This window comes from Mycetomoellerius zeteki, unplaced genomic scaffold (genome assembly GCF_001594055.1).
Source record: "Mycetomoellerius zeteki isolate Tzet28-1 unplaced genomic scaffold, Tzet1.0 scaffold39, whole genome shotgun sequence".
Classification (NCBI taxonomy): domain Eukaryota; kingdom Metazoa; phylum Arthropoda; class Insecta; order Hymenoptera; family Formicidae; genus Mycetomoellerius; species Mycetomoellerius zeteki.
This window is the reverse complement of record NW_017257381.1, coordinates 931,953-956,646: the sequence shown is the minus strand read 5'-3', so window position 1 is coordinate 956,646 and position 24,694 is coordinate 931,953. Positions and strand designations below refer to the sequence as shown.

Sequence of the window (24,694 nt, the reverse complement as noted above, 5' to 3'; positions counted from 1 at the left end):
TTGACCGGTTTTCCCGGACTCATTCGCGCTGATAACCACATTGCCATTGGCCTTTCATCTATTACGTGCGAAAAAAGCTTTCATATATTACTTATGAAAACGTTCTTTCGATATATTATTTCTCGTATGTATATTGTTTAGCGTTTAAACAAGTATGGCGAACATAAGATTATTTCCATTTAAAAAATGAACGGAAATAGAGAGATAAATAATATATAAACGCGAATAACGATATAGCGAGAGGCTTTGAGTCTAAAATTTTGCTGTAAACGGATAATCTTTTCTTGCTGCGCGGAGACGACGACAGCGTAGCAACGGCGGTGGCGGCGCCGGCAACGATGTAGTATCGATTAAAGCTCGCACCATACCTGCCATTGTGTGTGCTTAACCTTGACCTTGCGTCCCGGGCTTTCTTACGTATCGGTTCAGCTCAGGGCTTCGTATGGAAACTGGCAATTTTTTCGTGCCAACGATTATGCTCGCGTATCTATATTAAAATGCAGTAAGTATGCGTTGCGACGACAGTCCCAAATATTCGATTGAAGCAATGAATTCAATTCGAGATTCACATAATTTACGTCTCTTGATATAGCGATGCCGGATGATTTATTCGTAAAGTTTTATTAAAGCGTGGCTTCAATTTTCTTTTTCCTGGCCTACTTTATTTTTGCTCAGGCACTATATACTTGTACGATGATTTTTCTCTTCGTTTCTCTTTTCTATCTCTTCTTATATCATTTCCTATATTCTTTCAATCTTACGTACGTTCCGATTCTTTTTCTTTGTCGATATTCAACTTAATCGATTCTAGAAGCGTTCTATTCGCACGACTCACGTAATTTCATGCAAGCGGACTTACCTTGACATTATAAAATCATCTGATGCAATAGAAAGATATTTTTAAAAATCGAGATGTATTTGTCTAAAGCCGAGAAATCTAAATCCTGGTAAATTAATTTAATTTAACGATAGTGATTGGATTTAAACTAAAGAATCTTGTTTTTTTTTTCTTGATACCCACAATTAGCAACATTCCATTGGCCGTGCGAATAAAGTGTGTTTCGTGTTTCATAACAGTGAAATTATATTTTTACAATTAATGTTTCATAAAGACCTATTAATCATATTAAATAAAATAATAAAATTTTATTTTTGATATCTGTCGATTTTACGCGATGCCAGACGAGAGAAGGTGTAGGTATTTTATATGCAACTTTGTTCCGTGCGTATAGATTTAATAAGAACAAATAAACAATTATTCCAAGTTTTTATCACTTAATAATATTAATTAATTAGCGTATATTAACAGTTACTTTCACTTTTTCGCAATTTTACAAATTATTATTTTGCTCTGTAAATCGTACTTAACGGTTTATTCAGCGCAGTTGAAGTGCACTTTACGTAGACAGATGCAAAGTGAGTGCCATATATTTATCGAAATATTGTACGCATGATGAAAAGGACAGATCCGTTGGTTTACCCACTCTAATGGCAACGATAAGTGGATGTAATGAGATGCAATCGTGTAGCGATGTGTTTTCGATGCATTCGCGTGAACGCTATTATTGAATCCGTTTATATTCCGTCATTGGCTTGTCCGTGCTTTTTTTGTGTTCAAGAAACATCGGGATCAAGAAACATCCTGCATTGAAGTGTTAGACTCCCAGTATAACGCAGATAAAAATGCCTGTAAAATGATCTACTTGTTAGTCATTTAGATGTTAAATACGATTCAGTACACTTTTTTTATAATTCTCTTATGTTTAATTTTTCGAATTCTACAAGAGATTTATTTTCTTTCCTTTTAGGAATTATATTTTTAATGTACATGATACGTTCAATAAGTTTGTTTTCGTCTACGTATCTGAGCCATTATGATGGACGAGATACTACGTACTTTTAACAGTAATGACGTTTATGTAATAAATACTTATCTGCAAATTTACAATTTTTCCAGTTATATAGTAGCCAAGTTACAAAAAAAAATTATTTTACCTATATAATCAAAGACATCTTTCTAGCAATATACAGAGCAAAGATTTTAACGAACGAAAACTCGGTACGCGTGAGATAAATCTCTTATGTGAGTAACGAAATATCATTGTGTGTTTAGGAGATAAATTCCGTCTTGTGCTGTCGACGACGTTACGTGAAGATGGATATCCAGATGGTAACGAATGGAATCCTATGGAACAGGAGGGAGGTTCCAGAGCGGACAGCTTTGAGTACGTCATGTCCGGCAAGGTGTATCGAATTGAAGGTGACGAAGCCAACAATGAACCCAGCAGCAGACTGTAAGTAGCCGTTGTTTTATTCTTCATATCAAGTGTGTAAGATCGATCTGGAAAATTAGTTTTTCGTCCCATGGAAAAATTTAATTTATTGTATTAGGCAAGTCCAATTAGTAACATAAAAAAAATTAACAAATATATATTTTATGATCAATTATGAATAGAAAATTAAAATCAAAGGACGAATCTTTTTTAGATTGATCTTACCAGTGAAATACATATATCTTATTAGCAATTAAGATTTGTTTGCACTCTTTACGATCTTTGGTATTGCCATTATGATTTTACCTTGAAATCTTGTATCATTGTTTATAAAGTGTGCGTATGGTACGCAACGATAGTTACATGAGAACATGAGAATAGATAAGCGAAAGAACTTGTTACAGTAATCACATTTTGATAGCAGGGCGATATAACCTATAAGTTTTATACGGAATGACCGAAAATTATTACGCTTAATTCTCATTTAAATAGTACAAAATACTTGATCTTTATTTAAACAATATCTTCATTATTAATTGTATCTCATTAGATTATCTTGTTTTGGAATAATTTTCCATTACACATTTCAAGGTAAAAATAAATTTATACAAATTCTTGTTACATATAAAAATATCTAAAGATCTTGTAGTGCAAACGAATCTATACACTTCTTTTGCAATATCCGAGCAGAATCTTGTAAGAAATCTCATTGCGTGAATTGATCTGACGGTATCCTTCGAAAATATCTTGATACGAATCTTTATAAGGAGCGACATTGTCAATTACGAGAATTTATCACTGTTTTTAGTTTTTTTTTAATTATATCTATGCATGTTCTGCATTAATTTGATTCCGCTCGGATACACCGTACGCTGGCCTGTATCGGGCCTATCGGGGATACACGTTACGATACATGACGTCGTTCGAACGACACATTGATGTGTGACAAACATTCTGCTGTGCGATCTCTTATTGGCTCGTTTCCAAGCGCTCTCAATGAAGCCGCGTGAGCTTCCGAAAACAACTTTCTACGCCGCTTGTAGAGAAATTGGCTCTCTGTTGTCGTTGATTAGCGTTCTAAACAAGGTTTCTCGATTCGCTCGAGGAGCGATACTATCATCGTTTAACCATGCTTATGTAATTTGTGAATGGTAGAAAGGAATATTAAGCAACGCAAAGTGTTGCAAACAATTTTTTGAGATTGATAAAAATGTACGAACAAAATTATGTGCTAAATAAATTAAATAAACGCAGTATGCTATCGACACTTAACTTATTTAAATAAATGTCATGCAAATAAGTTTTTGTGCAAAGTTATGTATATTTAAAGAAGTATTACGGTTAATATAGTAATTGAATGGCAATAAAGTTAAGGTTGTTGTATGAATTACGTGATACGCAATTGCCCGAACCTTGGCACGATTGGCTGAGCACGCCGAAATAGTGCGTCATCGGGTGGGCCATTTTTAGCTTCGTCATTCATGAACTATGGACTCGCTATTTTTTCAAACGCAGTTTTTTAGCTATTTGTATATTATTGCCAAAAAATGAGTACGGCAAGTAGATGTACATTTATAAAAATTAGGATGGGAATAAGCTCTATTATACATAGACATAAAATTTTAATCGTCAGATATACCTAATAATAACATTATATTTGTAACAGGATTGGTAAAAATCATGTTTTAAACATGTTTTAAACTGTTTAAAATATGCTTAATTGATATTTTTTAACATGTTTTACAACATGTTTTTTGTTAATACTAATGTTTAAAGCATGTATGAAGCATTAAAAACATGTTTAAAAAAAAACAATATTTTGTTTTTTAAGAAAAAAATATTTTTTGCCAACCCCCTGTTTTGTATTAGAAATAATGCTTATGAATTCTTCGACAAGGATTTATAATGAAGAATAAAATTTCAAATTTTATTAATCTGCCGAACAAGTGTTATGGAGAATTTTATGAAAGTTGTGAAATTTCTGCAATTTAAAATTGCTTTCCAATTGGACGGAAAACCGAAGGTTGCACGCGAGTGTTAGGCTTTCCATTTAAACGTGCTGAACGAAATGCGGAATTGCGCGATAACCCCGCGGTTTGACCGACTTATCGCATTGACCTTGGGACGTGGCCGCGACGTCGGTCGCATCGGTTGCGTCGCCGTTGATTTCGCCGCAGGTTGTACCACTACTGCGCGCAAAACATGCCGCGCTCTGTTGACGCTATTAAAGATAGAACGCAGCGTTGTAGACGGCACGATAAGAAGAGAAAGATAATGACGCTTTAAACATTCGAGTCTGTTAAGTGCTTTAAATCGGCCGTGCAAGTGCGGTACTATTTATCGAATGCGACGTCATTTCATAGCGCTTCTTCATAATACTTAGAGATTAACGTTTAATTTTTAATTAGCTTGTTCTTCCATGCGTCGTCAGTCTTCGTCTCAATTGAAGCATAATGTAATCTCAGCTGTATGTTATGTAATTTATAAATGTAATTAATTAACAAAATATAAATCATATACATTATATTCTGACAAGTGTGAGGTACAATCACGATTAATAAGTTTATATGTCTATCAGAGTATCTCGAATATCTAAAATTTACAACTGAAAGAATCATTGGACTTTCTGGTATCAGATACGAAAGATTTAAATGATTATACGTCTATTTTTTGTTTTTGTTAATATTTTTTGTCTGCCTTCTTTATATATATAGTGTTTTATAATCTGTTACATGATGTACGTAAGTTAATAATTCAAAAGATGAATCTTAAATTAATTTATTTTATTGTGCGATATAAGAAAAAAAAAACGTGTACATATTTAAGCCGCTAAATGTATTAGAGGATCAAGATTTATATTTCTCGGTTACTCTTCCATAACTTGTATATCGATATTGACTCAAGGTTATTAAGTGGAACACGCCATGTGTAATTAGACAAGCCTACACTATATGCTTATTAATGATACATGATAATTGTTTTTGTAGTATCTTAGTTATTTTTTTCTTACTATTTTTTTGAATGATATTTTCCGGTATTTTTTTGGAGATTTAATAATTGTAACAGTGTCAATTAGCTGTCTGTTTAGTCATTATATTAATTTTTTGTGAAAAATTCAAGTATCGCATCCACGTGTTAAAAAAACTTAAATATAAGTTTATTGTATACTCTGTTATTTTTTTCCTATGTATGTTTTCTATAGTAAATACAATTAAAAAACAAGAGTACAAATTGTAAGAAAGCATCTCGTGAATATTATTTATAAGAAAGTATGGAATAGTAAGTAGAGTTGTTTTTATTCAAGTAATAGGGTATTTCATAATTTCCACTCTTCTGGTCATAATATAATCATGTAGTCGAAATATGATACGGGAGGATATTGAGCTCGATCGATAAGAAGACATCACGTGGCGTGTTTGGCAGAAACAATGCAATTCCACGTTGAGATAAGCGAACATTTTCAACAAGGCGATTTTCTTCGTGATGTGGCGTGACGATTATACGCCATTATCCGGTCGGTAAGAGAGTGCGCACGTACAAGAGAGATCAGCGGAACGAGCTTTCGGAGGACAGGGAGCCACTCTGCGTTCACTCGGTAGGTAATGAAGCGGGTGAACACAGCTGGTGGTATCTCAGTTTTCTGGGGGCATTGGCAACCCGGCTGGCAAAAGTCGAAAAGTCGAGAATAATCATCGAGAAAGACGGCCGAAAACGGCAAATAGATAGACGAATTTAAATCGGAAGTCTCGCTGTAGCGAACAATTGCAAAGTTCTCTTATGATCGCGATGACTTCCTTCCCGGTTCTCCCACAGAGAAGATCTTGAGCGACACGAAATCAATTTGTACTTGTCAAATTAAGATGCAGCATTGCATTTCACCTATATAGAGAGAGAGAGAGAGAGAGAGAGAGGGGAGAGAGAGAGAGAGAGAGAGAGATTAATGGATTAAGACTTATTTTTCGTTATCTGTACTTCGTGTCAGATTTTTAATTTTATTTATAACTTTGTGTCTTTATTTTTTTTAAATACGTATTTTGAGTAACGATAAAGTATCTTTCATATTATATTACACATAAAATTATAAAAAAAATTCTATTCCCCCTCGAATCTGACACGAATCATGGATAATTCAAAGTTTGCTTTAAGTGTTTGTCACCTAAATTGAAGATGGGTACAAAAGTCTTGATCCTTTTTCAAGAGATGGCGTATCTGCTGATTTGCAGTTGCGAGATATGTTTATGTATTAAATAGAATTGGAAAAGTGTATGTAACGACGTTAGCTCTTCTGTAATGTGAATCGATTTAATTTAATTGTATTTTCATAATGATAGAACGAATAAAAATGAGCGTAAAAAAGTAAACATCGTCCATCATACTATACAAGATGCTGTACAAGAGTAAACATCTATCTTGCTGTATCAAAGAGATTCAAACATTTGCAGCTATTGTGAAAATATTTCGACGTGATTATTTCGATTTGGACGAGATTAAATGATACGGTCTTGTACTATAATTATATAGTTTAACTTTTGTTAATATTGCGTTTGTTCGAACGTTTGTTCCTTCGTTTGCGAGGGGCGTGACAGCTGGGAAACGAATTATTGATCGGGGTAGCTCGAGACCCCGGAATGAATATAGCTGATACCCCGGCAACATTGGCAACGCGCAGGCACACACATCCTGTCGTCGCGACGTGATCCACTCTAAAAAAAATTTGAAATCCAAAATTATCGTTATCCAATTATTATATTTATTATATTTCGGGTTGTGGTACTTTTAATATTACATATATTTGTACTTTATTTTCGTTGTAAGTTGCTGATATTTCTTGTAAAAAAATTAGAGTTCCATGATATCTCATTTACAAATATATTATATTAACATTCCTGTTAATACAATTTTTTAAATACGATAAAATCCAATATACTTACATGAATAGTACAAACGTTTCATTAGTTTTAAAAGTATTCTGTCGGGTATTTTTTTTGTCGGAATTAAAATGTGAATTCTCTTCGCTTTTATTTTGTCGGTATTTGATGCTGAGTAGATTATTAGAATGACAAATCTCTTGACGGAGAACCTGTAACACAAATTTCTTCGATCTCATCGAGGATGCGGGCTCTGCGAGAGTCAGCTGATCAGGATTAGTGCAGGCGCGTGCGCACAATGCAATGCTTCCCGATTGGTCGATACCTCGGCTAGGACGCGCAAGGTCGCCCGGGCTGTCAAAATCAGCTGACGCCGGAACAACCAATCAGCTGACGCTCGAGCTTAGGAGAATCCCTTCCCCACCGTTGGGTTTTACTTCTACGCTGTCTGATTTTTCGTCGGATTTTCCACGATGTTGAGTGTAAACTTGGTTTGTTAATCGAATAATAGAAACATTCTCGATCGAGATCACTCCAGTCATTTGTGATGCGCGTAATTAACTTTGGAGTGAGATTCTCTTATTGCTAATATGCAGTCAAGTTGAAAATACAACATTATACATTTTTAATTTGAGGAATCTGTATTTATTTATTTATTTATTTTTTTTGACAAAATTCTATTTATTGCAACATGTGTATTTATTTAAAGTCTCTTCCTGAAAATTATTGTATCCTTTTTATCGAAGTATATCATCGTCAAAGAGAAAGAGAGAAAGTGAGAGAGAATGGGGAAATTAAATTTAAAAACTAATCTTAACTCTCAATTTATGTATTGAATTTAAATTATAAATACGCAAAATTTGGCTCTTTGATGCTGCGTTGAAGTATCATGTATCCGTTGGCGGCAAAATTGTACTGTCTGTAAAATATGCGTTCATATGCGCAACATGCCTTGCGGCTTTTCTTCCTTGTGAGTCACGTCTACCGCCGTTCCACGGTCACATGTATCTCCTAATATCGTGGAGAGCAGCCTAGGACCGTGTTGGAAGGCGGTATACGTATACACAGCCGACTCGACGGAAAATTTAACCGCCACGTCATCCGACGTTGCGCTGCAGCGAGAAAACTCGAGCGGACGAGTAAAATTGTCACGGAATTGCCGCGTTACGTAAAATCGCGAGGCGGAATCGCGGCATGCTGCATGTTTGGCAGCCGATGTGTAAAAACATTTCCTTCTCTTTTTCGTGATGCGTGCATGTTATTGGCGTTGATTTTTCGACAGGTATTATGCGCCGAAAATCGCATCGATACACCGCACGTTTGGCCGCGGTATAATCAAAGCAACGTCACAATTGATTGGTCTATGTTTTTTCGACTATGTTTTCACCTTCTTTAGATGATATTTGTAACTGGTCTATGTTCATTTGCCCATCTGTTATCGGATTTACATTATTGCGGCTTAATAGTTTCAAAAATACAATGGTTATATATTATTAAAGCTTTTTAATATTGGGAGATATACAAACAACTTTGGCATTGTTTATAATCTCTTATTAATTACCGTGTTGTCATTGTTAAAATAACTGTAATGTTCAGTAAGATAAAATGTGAAAGGTTGACATCATAACGCTTTTGCCATGTTCTGAGATTTCTTATTTTAATCTTTTTGATTAAAAATTTGAGCGAGAAAATTTATTTTTTTCTTTAAAGCGGATTGCAAGCATATATCTTCGAATGGTTGCGCTGATCCGTATAATTCCTATCACAGAGTGATACTGATGTTCGAGAATTAAGAAATCCGGATCACCATCAATATTCTGCATCAGTCCATATCGATACTCACACACGATCAATAATCTCTTGTCAGCATTTTTGTTCGTACTGACAATATTATTGACTGTATAAGGTCCGCATAATATATTACTGTGATAGTGCGTGCTTTGCGAACTAGTAGTCTACTCTCTCATACCTTTGTACTTAAAAAATTGTGAATATATTGTACTACACACACAACGAATGTGCGGGAAGAGGAAGAGAGCTATATACCCATTATATCACATAACGCGTGTATTATACAATCGTTCCGCGTTGTTGTGTTTATCAACAACTGATTGGTTTTCTTAGAGTTGCTCTATTTATAAAAGTTTTTCCGAATTTTTCTTGTGAATCATTGCTCATGAACATTAAATCTCTACAAAGTGTTAATTTGTTGAATTAATGATGTACAAGTTGCGATATGTTATTTATTCTTAAATAGCATATTTTAAATCTCAGTAATCAGCAAAGATTTAACTTTATAAATTTTAAGATCCCTTTTTAGAGTCCCAAAAGATGATGCAACAATTAAATTTGTGAATAACATTGTATCATCTATCCACATATGGATTAAAAAATAATCTTTGATATATTTTATGGAACATTTAAAGAATGTAGTGATAGGTGATGTAGATGCGATATTACGAATATTTTAGAATGTTATTAATAAATTATGCGTCATGAATATTAATGAAACGCGTATAAAAGCATTAATAAGGTATAAAATCACGTTATAACGTTTGCAAGTGATACATCGACTCCAATCATGAGCGTTTAAACTAATGCCGACGTCATTCGTTGCAAAAGGGGAGTTAGCTTGAGTTACTAAATTACGGTACGTTAAAATATCTCGTCGTTGAATCGAGCATTATTTCTCATTCTAATAGCTATTCTGAAGAGTCATAATCGACACACAGTCGTATAAACTTAACATAGTAACTCGGTTTTTTTTGTATTAATTTCACATATACCCTTATATGTGCATTAAGTGGTTAGTATAAATATTTTATTGTTCCAAAATGTAATTGAAAACATTTCACGGTATAGTGTTTATTGGGAATTTGTTTATTGCGAATTGAATTATGTGTAACATGGAAGCTTAGTCGGAAGATAATTAATAGGAGATTCATGATAAAGGAGTTCTCGAGCAGGTAATTTTCTACCTCGATATTGCTGTGGGTGTTGTACCGAGTTGCCGCCAACACTCGCAGGCTCTTCTCTACCCGGATGCGAGCCAGGCTCTCTCCGGTTCCCAGGGGTGACCCAGTTTCGTTTATCCCCTCGGAGTCAGCCTACACTTGCCTGGCGAACACATCCCTCCTCCCTCATGCACACCTACGCGCATTTTCCATGAACTATACCCATTTACAGTTGTCTCGTTTTCAATTCTGTGTTATTTTTCACCGTTCGCACAGATATTGCTTCGGAGATTAATTTTCAACGGTCTATTATTTCATTTACTTTCTTTTTTTAATTACATTACGTGATAAAAGATTTGTTGTCAAAGATATGAGGTGATCATGTCTTTTTAGGATGTTTAAATATGTAAACTAAGGCAAAGAGCCATAAATAGCTATTCGAATAGTTTTATTTGAACAAAATTTAAAAACTGGGAACATATTTTAAATCGCGTAAATACTTAATTCGAAAGAAACTTTAAAAGGGGTGTAAGCGAGTGTAACTGTTAGAATTAATTTTTTATTTTGCTCGAACGTTTTTTTCTCACGCGTCGATTGTTTTTCCGGTAGTAGGATCTACGAAGGATATACGTGTAATGTGTGCATACTCATAAAATTGAAGATCTCGTTTTAACGGGCGCTTGCCGCGCATCCTTGCCGGGACTGCTCCTGGGGAAAGGTCAGACAGTCAGAGGCTAACCTAGTGACTGGAATTAGGTCAACCCCTGACAGGGACCGTTCTCGCGTCCCCACTTTCCCCGAACACGCGGAAGAGTCCACGTTATTACGTGTTCACAGTGAAGCCAGATTGCACGTAGCCGATACGACACAATGTCATTTGGATCTGAAGAATTGAATTCTCGGTTGACCGAAGGTTAGCAGCTATTTAGTAAGAAGTAAGTACATGAAATCGAGATATATAATTGTGTTACAGAATAAATGTGACGATATTTTCCGACAATATATCGCGTGCTCGAATAGGTTGATTTAAAAATTGAGAAAAAGAGTTTAATTTCCGTCTGTTTTAGAAACAAAATTATTATTAAAAGTTACCGTCACAACGCGAAGCCATCAATTGTAATTTGCACCCGCAAATAACTGGTCGATTCTATTTTATGATAGATACGTATGTTGACTAACGGACGACATATATGTATTTATAATGAATAAAAATTTACATTTGCAAAATTAATTGAACATGAAATCATTCTTAACTCATTAAAATTCACTGCATCTTTAATGTCGTTCAAGGTCGACAAGTGCGAGCGTTTCTATGTCTACTGTTCATAGAATTGAGAGTAAAAGCTGATTTTACTTGGATCGATTTTACAGGATACATCATCCTGTTCCTTTCCCGTTTCGTCTCCACGATTTTGATGTTCTTTGCGCTTCTTCTTGCTACGATCATATGTTTTCGAGATAGTGAGACGCTCTCGTCATTTGCGCAAGGAAATTTTCTATTATATTTTTCGTTGTTTAATTTTATTATAATCTCGATTTTTATTTAAATAATTATATTTATGTATAATTCGACGCTTTACGTTGAGAAATGTTTCATAAATTTTATTATATACGCAAATTCTTATCAGAGAGACTGTAAAAAATAGTAATAATTCACTTTTAACAGACTCAAAATTTCTATTTGTTTCATCATAATATGCTCTAGAAGTAACAAGATATTTATTTAAAAATGGATTATCCATTATATGGATAAAAATACAATATTTTAAAGAATGAATATTTCATATTTTAATTGAATGAATAGATTTGACACTGTTCTTTTTGTCGATTGTAAATAAAGTCGTTCTCTCTATCTCTACATGGCATGCAAAATTTTCAGAAATGTGGGAGAAAGAAAGAATGACTACGTCAAGTGGATTGTCATACAACAGTGAAATATTCTAAATTAAGCAATTAAGAGGAATTATGGGAGATAAGAGGAAATCTCATTCATGGAAGTTTGTCGAATTTGTCGATCACATCATGTTTTACGATGATTTTATATTCCGAAATTCTTTTTTCACTTTCCAAGTATTTTTTTAATTCGTAAATTTCAAACATTATTTTGGCTTATTTATCAATATGCGCCTATCAATGTTAAAATATTTTTTCTCTAAAAATTGCTTGAAAACATCTTGATTATCATTTTCAAATAGCATACCTCTATCATTATAATATCAACGGCACTTAACATTTCTGCATTTATTGCATTATAAATCCAATTCTCGTTCATGAAGTAGCATTTCTGTAATATTCGCTTGACCCTTAGGCAAAGCTATTATAGCTATTATCAATTACGAGAGTAAATTTACCTTCGACGCGTCTTCACTATTATATTATCTTAAATTTTCTTTCATATGATTTATATAACATATTATTCGTCTACTGTTATCCATACATTTTCTTTTGTTTATATTCACATTTTTTCCTTGTCGTTACAAGTCGTATATGGTACAGGTTTAAAATCAATGCTTTTTCTCTCTCCATTGCTGTATTATTATTATTATAGACATTTTATGTGATAGTTATCCTATTATTATTTTTCCACATTTTGCACTTTCTACGCGCGATATCATGATAGTGCAAACCGTGACATTGAGCGTGCAGTAGTTATGGACTTTGCTTTGCAGTCGAGCGATCGCGGCTACGCGCCCCGACCGCCACGTGTTGCTTCAACTCCTCTACAACCACTCGTCGCATTTGCGGCATGGACGACATACGAGTAGAAAAGTTCTTAGTTATCAGTATCGCGTGCTAGCAAAAGATCTGATTTTTATAAAGCCGTTCCAAAAACGAATACCTTGAAATTTAAAATGATTACAATTTGTCAAAACTGTTTCGAGAATTGCTGGGAAAAGCTAATTTATTGTTTCAGCGGTATTTTATGGTGTACGTCAAGTTACTTTAACGTAGCATTATACAAAATGTTAGCTTTACAAATGACATTGAATATTTAATAAATTTATTTTTTTCCGCTCTCATTTTGCACTCAAAGAATGGAAGATGAGGAATTTTTAATATCTAATTTAATATATAATTAAATTATAATTATTAATATATTAATATATATATATATTAATAATATTAATATATAATTTAATATAATATTGAAATCCTACTTCCACCGGAAGAAATAATCATGTACAACAATATTTTCGTTTCAATTTTCGCAAAATCCGTTTCCATATCAATATTGGCTAACTAGACGTTTGCATTTTCAGTATTGCGTTTTTGTCATTTCCACAATGATTTGTAACGATACCCACGATTATCAATGTCAAAATCAGCGATTCCAATAGTTCCAGGATCTTTTCAATCGTTTTTGTTTCACGTTACTAGTGAAAGCGCTTTTAATTATTCTGGATACGCGACGTACGATCAATTACCGTCGTGCGCTTAAACTGCATGATGGTAAACCAAGAATAGCTTCATTATATGCGCGCTGCATTGAATGACGTAGCCAAAGACATATAGCGTGTTGTGTACCGGCTCTCAATTACATAACAATGATATTTAGTCTGACTAATACGTCTATCCTGCACGTATGCGTCTCTTACAGCATCACCGTCATACGTCGCGATAAAAACAATTTCGCGAGACAAGTACATTTCTCGCGAGCCGTATAATCGCAACGTCAATAGATAGCAAGTAGCGAGATAATTTCGGGTGCAATGCACGACCAGCCTAAAACGAGAGAAAGTGTCACATTCCTTTTCTTCAGCTGATTTCTTGTTTTTTCTTTCAACTACTTTTACTATAGCGTCACACAATTTTTGTAGCGATATTTTTGACGAAGAAATAAGAATGGTATTTAATAATAGTTATACGAGAAGTGTGTAATATGCAAATTCGTCTGCAGCTGCTTATTGCGAAGCACGTCAAGTTTATTTCCTTGGTCTTTTCTTACATAATCAGTGCTCGCATTTGACGGTCGACCGCCATATTACCGCGTCTCTTTCTCTCTTTCTCTTCCTCCCTCCCCCTTCTCTCTCTCTATTCATTAAATGATGTAGTAGGAGAGCTCCCGGTTCTGAACGATAATCGACTCTCTCGAGTGCGCGTGTGTGTTGGAGTGGCGTAGGAGGATGAGGTACAGAAAGAGGAGGAGGGCACGAGAGGTGAGGAGGTAGGCCAAAGGTGCCTCCTCAACCCCTCCGCGATACATCGGTCGCGCGCGCGCGAGTGGGGAGCGGCCGTTCGACCGCAGGAGGGCGAGGGAAGGCAGGAAGGGATGGAGTGCAGGGGGGTGTCGTGACGGGGACAAACGGGCCGCGACCGAGAAAACGGTGCAGGCAGCGCGCGCGCAGGTGCGCTCCCCGGTTCCTGCCGTTGTATTGCGTGTGTCGTGTCGCGACTGCCGCGATGTGAGATGGCGAGACTTAAAGGCTCGTTTACACCATGTCGGACAGAGCGACGTGTCGCGTCGCCTCGCGTTTCGGTAGTGACGAAAATTACGACCTACGATAATGACGATGATGACGATGACTGCCAACGGCGTGTAGTGGTAGTAGTAGCAGCTGCGGTGATAGTGTGCGACGATGATGCGATAGTGGTAGCTGTCTAAGATTAAGTCGACCCAGGTTCTGACACTTACCTTGCCAAGGAAGAGATGCACGTTGCTCCTCGTCGTCCCTCGACCACCCACCTGTCGCGGTTCTTCTTCTTCTTCCACTGCTACTTCTCATTCGTCGCGCATCAAGATGTTCGAGGACATCCCAGCATGTCGGAGCATCTTGAGAGTAACGCACTTATTTGCGTAAGCTATGTTTTGCGGGATTATTCACATCGACATTGAAGGATTTGAGATTACTTAATCCACTTTGTGAATCACTTTGAAATCTTTTTTTGTTAATGAAAATTTGATAAATTAATTTTTAAATTTGTTTTAAAAATTAACGAATATTCAAAATTTTTACAAAAGAGTTAATAATTTGACATAATATTTTAATCGTAGGAAGCTATTGTCTAGTTATTTCCTTGTTCGATGTTTGATGTGATATTGTTATTTTTTCAATCAATTGAAATTTATCATACACTCGATTACATTCTATTGCGTTGACGTGGGAACAAATATCTTATAAATTCAGTGACTTACAATTTTGTGTCATATCTAATTACAGGTAGTAGAGAGCATGCTTTTTGTATTTTACGCTAAAATAACCATCGAGAGAATTTCAAAGATAGCTCAACTGAGAAAGTTTGTTCATGATGTAAGTTTTGCATTGTTATTGATGATGTTTATTATCGTCTTTGTCTGCTTTTGATGTTATCTTTAGAGAATTATTTGTGTAGTAACAAGAGTAAAATAATATAATATTATTTTTCACTTAATTATACTCATGTTATATTTTTATTTGGGGGGGGGGGGGGGGGCAGCACGTCATTGGATTGTAAATCGAATGCGTAAAAGAACAATTTTACAGATAAATATGTTTCTAAAGATTGATAATTGTTTTCTGGTTGTTCTTAAAATAATACAAAAGTGTTACGTTTTAAGATTTGAGTGAATTATCGTTTTGTCACGGAAAGAACACGTAGTGTCATGAGGCGTTCGCCATTATTACGTTGCACTTGATTAGTCGCGAAAGTGCACGTGCGTGCGTAGTGGCATGCGCTCAATAATTAACAACAATTATACGCGCGACAAGACGACGAAGGTCGCCTGGTCGCGCGGTCTGCGGAAACTCGCGCGCGAGTATAGGCTCATTATTGGACGCGTCCGTGCCTCAAGCCGACGCGCGAATCGATCGTTTCGGTACTGACCTATATCCCGTGCAAAAATCTATCAAAGAGAATAGCGGACAATTCGATTTTAAAACTGTATCGATGGATATATGCTTGTTGATATCATCGATATCATCGATTGCAATATTTAGTACAACAAATTCGAATTCGTGCAGACTCGTGTAATGACGATCTCTCTATTATTTTCTCAATTTCTTTTCTCTCGATTTTAAAATTGCAAGGATTTATCTCTTTCTTTATTCTCTCTAAATCTCGTAGAGTGAAATCTCACTCGAAGAGACTGAAAATTGAGCCAGTCTTGAAAAAAGAATGAAAATACTACCACTCTTGTTCAAAAGTGGCAGATTTTCACTCTTTTTTTTTTTAGAATAAGATTTACTCTTTTGAAATGAAATTCACTCCAAAGGAGTGAAATCTCAATCCCTTTTTTGGAATTAATACCAGGGTAGATGGAATCCTCTAAAAAAGGGATTGAGATTTCACTCCTCCGGAGTGAATCTCATTCCAAAAGAGTAAATCTCACTTTAAAGAGTGAAAATCTGCCACTCTTGAACAAGAGTGGCCGTATTTTGACTCTTTTCAAGACTGGCTCAATTTTCAGTCTCTTCGAGTGAGATTTCACTCCAAGAGATTTAGAGAGTTCTTTTTGCAATAGTAGCTAAACTGTTATACGTGTGTGTGTGTATCTCAATTTATACATTTTAGTTACATTTTAGATTTTTGATCCTGTAAAAAATACTTGCAAATTGTGTATAATTTTTATAAAAGGAACGAAAGAATATGAATACAAAAGAATATTTATTATGAATCTAGCGTTCGACGAATAGAAATTCAGATTTATCATTGTCGATGCAAATAGAATGGCAGTAGTTGGCAGTCGAAATTAATTTCATGCAAACCGAACTCTAGCACAATCTGTGACTTGAACGATAAAGCGATTTGAGCTGCGTCTCGGTCGGATTCGATAACGTTTCGTTTAATTAATCGGCTGTTGAGAAAGATTTTTATGCTAGTTCCGGAGACGATTTCGGATTGATCATCTCGTAACGTATAATTTTTAATTGAAGACACGGTATTTTTTTGCTCTGTTATTTTATTATAAATCATAAGATCCACTTTACATATCAAGTTACATATCAATTAATAATTAATAATTAAATAAATAATTAACTAAACTAATTGAGGTTAGATGCATTGTTGTCCGAAGTGTTTTCCGATAAGTACAAGATATTTGTGACATTTTCAAAGTTATACTATTACTATATATTTAACTAATTAATTCGATATCCATAAAGAAATTTCTTATTTTATATCGCGAAATGTAAATAATTTCGAAAATAACAGCTCGACGCAATGTCCAAAGGTCACCCTCGGTAGCCTGGTGGGGGGAGGGAGAGAATATTCGTTTGGAATGAGCCAAGTAACTCTGGGCTTTTCGCAACCCCGGTAATAACGAGACCAACCCCGGTGCTGGCACGTCGCATGGTCTCTGGCTACACGATAATGTTTCGAGGTTAAGCGGATGATGGGGCGTGTGTGGCCCAGCGCCACGCATCTTGGCATAGCTTTTTCGGCCACGCGGTTGCATAATCGCACGACGCGGCACTTACCCGGATCGTCCGCGTTAGTCGCGCCTTGTTCGCCGTACGGTCTCGCCGCGTATTTTTCTTTCGTTTCGAGCAACACGAGCTCCCTCGAATAGTTATAGATAGTTATAGCTAGTGATTAGTGAAATAGCATTAAGCACATTTGTATCTCTTGGACATCGCGATCGTACGAGAAAATCGAGATTTAATTGCTCTTTCTCATTCTGATGGCACAAAAAATTTAGTAAATTTGAAATTATATTTCACCCGAGAAAAAAAGAGTATCATTGAAGAATACGAATTTTAAAAATCAATTGAATCGTTAATTGGTTCAATTAATAAAATTATTAATTATTTGTTAGATTCTTATTTCGAATGCGAATATTTTATTCATCGTGATAACAATTAAATGCAATTTTAATTTAGAGATGAAGTGTTGTCTCTTTTTATTTATGTTTTAAAAACTTCTTCAGTTATATTACGTATTTTGTTCGAGACGCGATATATGTTTAATTATATAATTGTTTCACATAACAGCCTAAAAGTTTCTTGAAAAAAAAATTTTTTTGTTTGTTATTAGGACTCGCTATGGTTGCAGTCATCATGCTGCTCATCGAGAGTAGCATGATGACTTTTTGTCGGTTTCTATAATCATCGATTTGACTTTTATTTTCTTTCGTCGCTGAGTTTGTCGTCACGTATATCTTTGGAAAAAGCGACGTGCCACTGCTATTAGTGACTCCGCAAGGTGACGATGTCGGAGGATCTGTCATGCCGATCTATCTCGATCCCGTAGAAGGCACGATGTGCATCGTGATAGTACAGCAGAATCGATCGTTAAGCTCGTTTAACGGCAAAGTGGTCCAATTACATCGTTACCGTCGAAGCGAACGTCGCTTCGAATTTCCTACCATGTTTCTCTTCTCTTCTCTAGTTTTTCCTTGAACATTTGTATTCGATTTCGTATTCGATTCGTATTCGATTTTAATTTCGCAGCCTTAATATCGCAACGATTTCATCGAGTGTTCTGAGGGATGGAATAGATGCATTGAAGTTTGGGAATGCAATGCATACGTCACAATTTTTTGTACATGCGATATCATCGTGCTTTTTGTCTCGATGTTAAATTAATACGTGTATAATACCGAAAAAGTGTGAGCGTGAAGTTTTTAGAGTACGTTGAAATTGAGCAATAAAAATTTTAATATTGTAATCTAAATGTAATTCAAGTAGGATCCAGAATTGAATTTTTATCGAAAACAATATATTTTATTAAGTTTACGGTTCTTGGATTTATCGATGTTGTAATAATTATTTATCCGAGGTATATTACTCTTCGATGTAATTCTTTCGCGACTATTATGTATTCTGAATTATATTTCAATCGATATTAAACTGTCGGACGGTTTTAATCTGTTAGGTCAATTTTGAGTCAACTTTTTCTTTTATATAAATATTGGAACATTTATAAGCTACAAATTATATAATGCCAAAATATGCTTCCATATAACCTCCTATGAATATTATTCGTAGTTTCGCAGACGGATTTCATATTTTACGAGAATTTCAGACTTTTGGCACGCACGTTGGTTAAGGAGCAATGAGACAGCCGAGCGTGCGTGCACGCGGATTGTATAACGCCTGGTGCGACTGGAAATGTCGAACCGTTTCTACTTGGCTTGCTGTTTCTGGCTAGCGCTGCCGCTGCAGTTACTGGCTCATGCTCCTGCTCTAGGCTGAGTTTAGTCGCAAGCAGCTCTAGTCGTCGCTTAGTCGTTGTTCGTATCGCTCGCGAGTCGCATGACATTCTCGTACGCGATATATATTATAATATTAATCTTGCGCCATTTTTTCCCATTTGATTAGCGAATTATATCCTCGATTGTCGAAAGGATTTCACACGTTCATGTTGGTGTAAAATACTAGTAATATAAATCATATCGTGAGAAATCTATCTGATCTTCGAATCGGACATCGCGCGGAAGGTGTCTATGCTTCGATCTTGGAGTTTGATTTTAAGAGATTTTAAACATTCTCTTTGGAGCTATCTTGATTGGTGTATCCAACTCTATAGTAAATAATTATATCCAACATTGCAGATTGAAGAACGATCGATTCCACAAATGTAAATCGATCGATCGATTGTGCGCGCGTGCGCGCGCTATACTTCCCGAGATCGATTTTCCATTCCGCGAGCGGAGATTTACTTGGCATGATAAATTCCGCGCTCACGGTCCAAGGTCGTGATTGTGTAACGTTATTGCTCTAGAGCAGTTGGACTGTACGTGTACGTTCGTAAATTGCAATTGTCTCTCTTCTCACGAGTGGCGATGAAATACGCGATCCATGGAAAGTTGCCGCGAGTGCGTTTCTCGTTATGAAATTCGATCGATGATTTTGGATCTTTCATCTTGCATTTTTTTCGCGGACAGTTGTTATCTCCATTGCGATCGATTGCCATTAGGAACCATTCTCAACGATGTTTCGACACGTTCGATTATGCGCGGAAGGTCACGACGTACGACGCGACCGGTCAAACGGAATTACCTGCCGCGCCAGGATAATTTTGGATCGCGCGATGCACCTGTTGCGGATTAGGCAAGGTCGCACGAGTACACGATTGTGCAATTCGTTCGGCGTATCTAAAACGGCCGCTGATCGACTGCATTCGGCAACCGCGAGGCCCTCCGCTCGTTCCCCGCGCCCTTCTCTTGCGCGATGCAGTTGCACCGGTGGTGCCGCAGTTGCCGCTGGTTAATCACGAGGAATAATCGATGTCGACAACGCTGCTGCACTGCGGTCTTGCTCTCTTGACTTTGGCAGAAAACAAGTTTCAAAGTGCATTCGCTAACTATCTCAGACGTCATTTTTACACTAGTCAATCGCGCTCTAGTTCATCGGTGTAAAATCTTTGAAAAATCAGTAATGCTCATGAATTGAACTAATAATTAAAAAAAATTCCTTCCGAAATCGTGGTGTAATATTGCGCGATTAGTGTTTGTTCGTGATGCATACCGCGTGGGCGCCTTGAAACGTTAAAAATAGTAACAGTGCAGTAAGATATTTTCTCAAACTTGTGTGAGCAATTGGAATTAATTCGATATTCCTTGGGAATTCGAGCAAACGACGTCGTTCTCTGCGATCTAGACGATAAAAGGATAAGTGTCTTGCATTTGAACAAACACTGTTTCCTTCTAATTACAAACTGCAGAGCGAGATTGACTCCTTTAATTTCGTTCGCGATCTTGAACGTTCGATATCGATCGTAATGCTGATACGGACAAATCCGGGACAAATTATGCAAACTAGACAATATGATTATTTGATAAATCTCAAATCAAAATTCATACCGGAAATAACGAACGCTTGTACTTGAATAGCATAATAATCTCATAATTCTGTATGATTTCATATTATTGTGAAAGCCACGTGATCGGATTAGAAAATAATCAACGATAAATAATCGCGTTTATTTATCGTGCGGGGTACCTACCTCTTTTTGATACCAAATCAAACCAAGTGAAAAATAATGCGATCTGAAATCATAAATTCGTCAATTGAGTATTAAAAAATAAACGTGTTGTTAAATAGTTGATATCGGTGAATAATTTTGTGACGATACGGGAAAAGAAGGGAAGATAATTGAAATTGCCAATGGAAGAATACATTCATGTTTATATATATTTAAATTTTATGTTGAAACATACGCAGTGCAATGACTATAAACTGTAATTTATATCATCCTGCTCTTTACTTGTTTTAAAAAATATAACAAGAAAATATTCTTTTGATTGGTCAACGGTAATCATTATTGAGATAAGTTATCTTGATAGAATATCTCGAGAATGCGAAATAAATAAATTTGAAATGATGAGACGTTTTCTTTCTAATTTGAAAATTATCGTAACATTGATAACTCTCTCGTAATGCCCTTGGGATGCACCAGTAGCGTCTATGAAAGGATTAACTGTTTAAAAGCATCGAGAGGAGATGCTCCGTCAGTGTGCATTAGCAGATCGCGCTAGCACGACAATAGCAACGTCGTCCTCTTCTCGTTTCGCGTTTCGAGGGGAAAATAGCATCAGCTGACATCCTTCTGGACGACACGAAAAAAACCTTAACTTTACGTCGTCGTTTTTATCGTTTCATCTTGAAGAAATTCGTGGACAATTTTTGGTTACTTACTTCAATTCATCGAGCATGACAGTCAATTATCATTGCTACCAAGATTTTTTTTTATACCGTGGAATGAAGACTTAATTATACAGTCAGAGATAATCGCGTGACTTGAACGTCATTACATAAGTGTTTACATTTTTAACACACTCACACAGACACAGACACACATAATTGCGATTAGAGACAAATGTAATATTACTATTTAATGAGATATTTCGTTATTAATATCGCGGTAAAAGAGACATTGTAATTTTATACGAAGAATCATACAATTTGATACGAGGAAGGATAAACTGGAAAGCAAATAAAGGAGAAAAAGGGGGATAGTTGCGAAGATTAACGAATAAAAAGAGTATGAGAGCGAGCGGAGCGGAAGCGAGCCAATACGAGATTACAGGGCAGTTGGGGCTCGTGCCAGATGCGCGTTTACACGGGCCCTGAATACTGTAAATGCACTATCTGGTACGACATCTCTTCTGTCGCCGCCATCAGTGATCGTGTGACAGGACGTCATCTTTTTAACGTAGATGTATGTGTACGATTAAAAATCGACATTGATGCCAGACTACATGCAATGGTATTTTCGTCACAAGCGCAAGAGAGTGATATTAGAAATTTTACGTATCCTTTAGATTATTTCAAAACTTGCAAAGCTTGTGATGATTATACTGTGTATATTTCATATTTCGATGTATATTATATACTAATATCTTTATAAGAATTATATTTTTTTACACAGGATTTTCAGGACTTTATATATATTTATGTTAGTAACGATCCCGGATTCGAGAGAAAGTTTAAATCAGAGATAAGATCCTTGAATTTTTTTTAACAGTTTTAGATTTTCGATTACATTAATATTTCATAATAAACTTTAATTAAAATTTTGGTTTTTATAAAATCTATCAAACAATATTATCAATTTTCAGTGTTTCACGATTCAATTATATTTTTCGTCTCTGGTTTAAATATTACTCTTTTAATGACAAAATCGATATTATGATAGAATTCGTACGAATTATCTTTCTGTAATTTTGTAAGTAGAGCATAGGAAATTACATCCATTATTCTTTGTCAAGTTTTTCTCTGTTTGAAGTATAATTATTACAATTATAACGAATAACAGCGAAATATGCGTTATAAGGTTAAGAATATTATCACAAGTATTTCTTTGGAGAAAAATATTAATTTAAAATTAATTTACATGTATAAAATATTGTATTATCGTATTGGTAATTTTTATTCAGAAATATCAAATTTGTCTGAAACAATAATTAACGATAGATAATATACTAATTGACATTTGTTGCGTAAATTTAATCTTTGGACGGTAAATGTGTAATATGAATTTCCATGAAATCGGTCGATTCTGTAGAAAATAATTTTATGAAAAATCTGTTCGAAACTGCACAATGTGTATGAGCTGCAATAAATACATCCTAAAAAAAAAAAAAAAAAAAACTGTTATTGCCGCTTTTCATCCTGTTTCCTCCTTTTTGTTCCGAGATGTAATATCTTGTGGAGGAAGGGATGCGCAATTAAGCGAACGAATGCATACTGCATTGATAAATATTCTTTTTTTTAATGCGATATCATCGGCAATGACAGTTCCCTATGAATAAATAGCGTAATGGCGTTTGACCGTTCGTGACGAGAGATTTGTTAATGGAAGAGTGCTTGTTGCATATTCGTTTCATGTAACAAGGCTTCACATAAACGTAACAATTTATGTGCATACATAAATACACATTGCTTATACATAGGATCATATATTGTTGTATCAAATGGCAATAAAAATCATCTGATGCGTTTTTCATTTAATTTCACCAGCGCCTTTATTAGTTATTAATTTATCAATAGAAGTAAATTATATAGTTTTGAAAATTCTCTTTTTCTTATAGTATCCAGATCCAAAATAAGAGATATTTACAGTTTTTCAAAATTATTTAATAACGTATCGAACCATCTTCGTAAATATTATTAATATAAAATAATTAATATAACCCCCCCCCCTATTAGAATAGATATTAGTTTAAAATTAAATTATTTATTTGTAAATGGAGTTTAATAATTTTAGCCGAGAAAACTTGTTTTTTCACTTCATCTATTTTCATTCATTTTATCTGTCATATTTGATAAGTTTGTAGATACAAAAGAAGTTAAATCGCTCAATGAGCTATTACATTACTTATCGAAGTAAAACATTTTTTTAATTACTTGAAAGAGAGAGAGAGAGAGAGGAAGAATAAATATTTAATCGAAAACATTATCAGTAAAAGAAGTAGTTGCTTCGAATAAATGAGATGTAGATAAAACAAAGGATGATTACTTTAGAACAGAACTGGGATTTAGTTGCACATTTCGGCCGATTTTCAGATTAATTGAGGTAAGGGGCAGAAATCAATCTGAAAATCGGCCGAAATATGCAACTAAATCCCAGCTCTGCTTTAGAAACATATTCGTGTATACATAAATTTAAAATCTAATGAAAAAGAAATTAAATATTTTAAAAAGTATTTACGTCTTTGTCATTTTAAGATATTAACAAGCAAACATAATTTTTATAGATAAAAAAATTATTATAATTACTGTTGCATTTGTGTGTAATGGATATATTTGGTTAAGTTACCTATTACGACGATTAGTAATGCACAGTATCTTTTAAAGCTTTTTATGTAGACGAAAAGAAGAGAGAGGAGAGGGAGAGAGAGGAGGAAGCCAGAGTGTAAGTGGAAGCTCGAACTTGGCTAAAAATAATTGCCTCTTATAGAAGTGGAGTGCTTCTTAGAGTCAGAGATTCGACAAAGGCAAGGTCAATCGATAAGGAAATCTCGTAAAACATGTGCCGCGAGAGTTTCCTTCGGTATTTGCGCACATTTTCTTTCCCGTTTCTCACAAGTCTCGCAAAATTTGGATTTTATGTGTGTTTTTGTATATAATGTATGTACGTTAGCATGATGAGTTTCGTAGAATGCATTTTGTAAGCATTATCAAAATGATATACAATTTAGGATGTTTTATAACATATTTTCAAACATAAATGATAATAA

At 35.2% G+C, this 24,694-nt stretch overlaps 1 protein-coding gene across 1 annotated transcript in view; it reads left to right on the top strand.

The window, feature by feature from the left end:
* The window catches only part of Rpb8 (DNA-directed RNA polymerases I, II, and III subunit Rpb8), a 62,773-nt gene that overhangs the window by 35,342 nt on the left and 2,737 nt on the right, over positions 1 to 24,694 (top strand). The window contains exon 3 of the mRNA XM_018453551.1: positions 2,114 to 2,294. Coding sequence (XP_018309053.1) covers positions 2,114 to 2,294 — 181 coding nt within the window. The remainder of the gene's footprint in view (positions 1 to 2,113; positions 2,295 to 24,694) is intronic.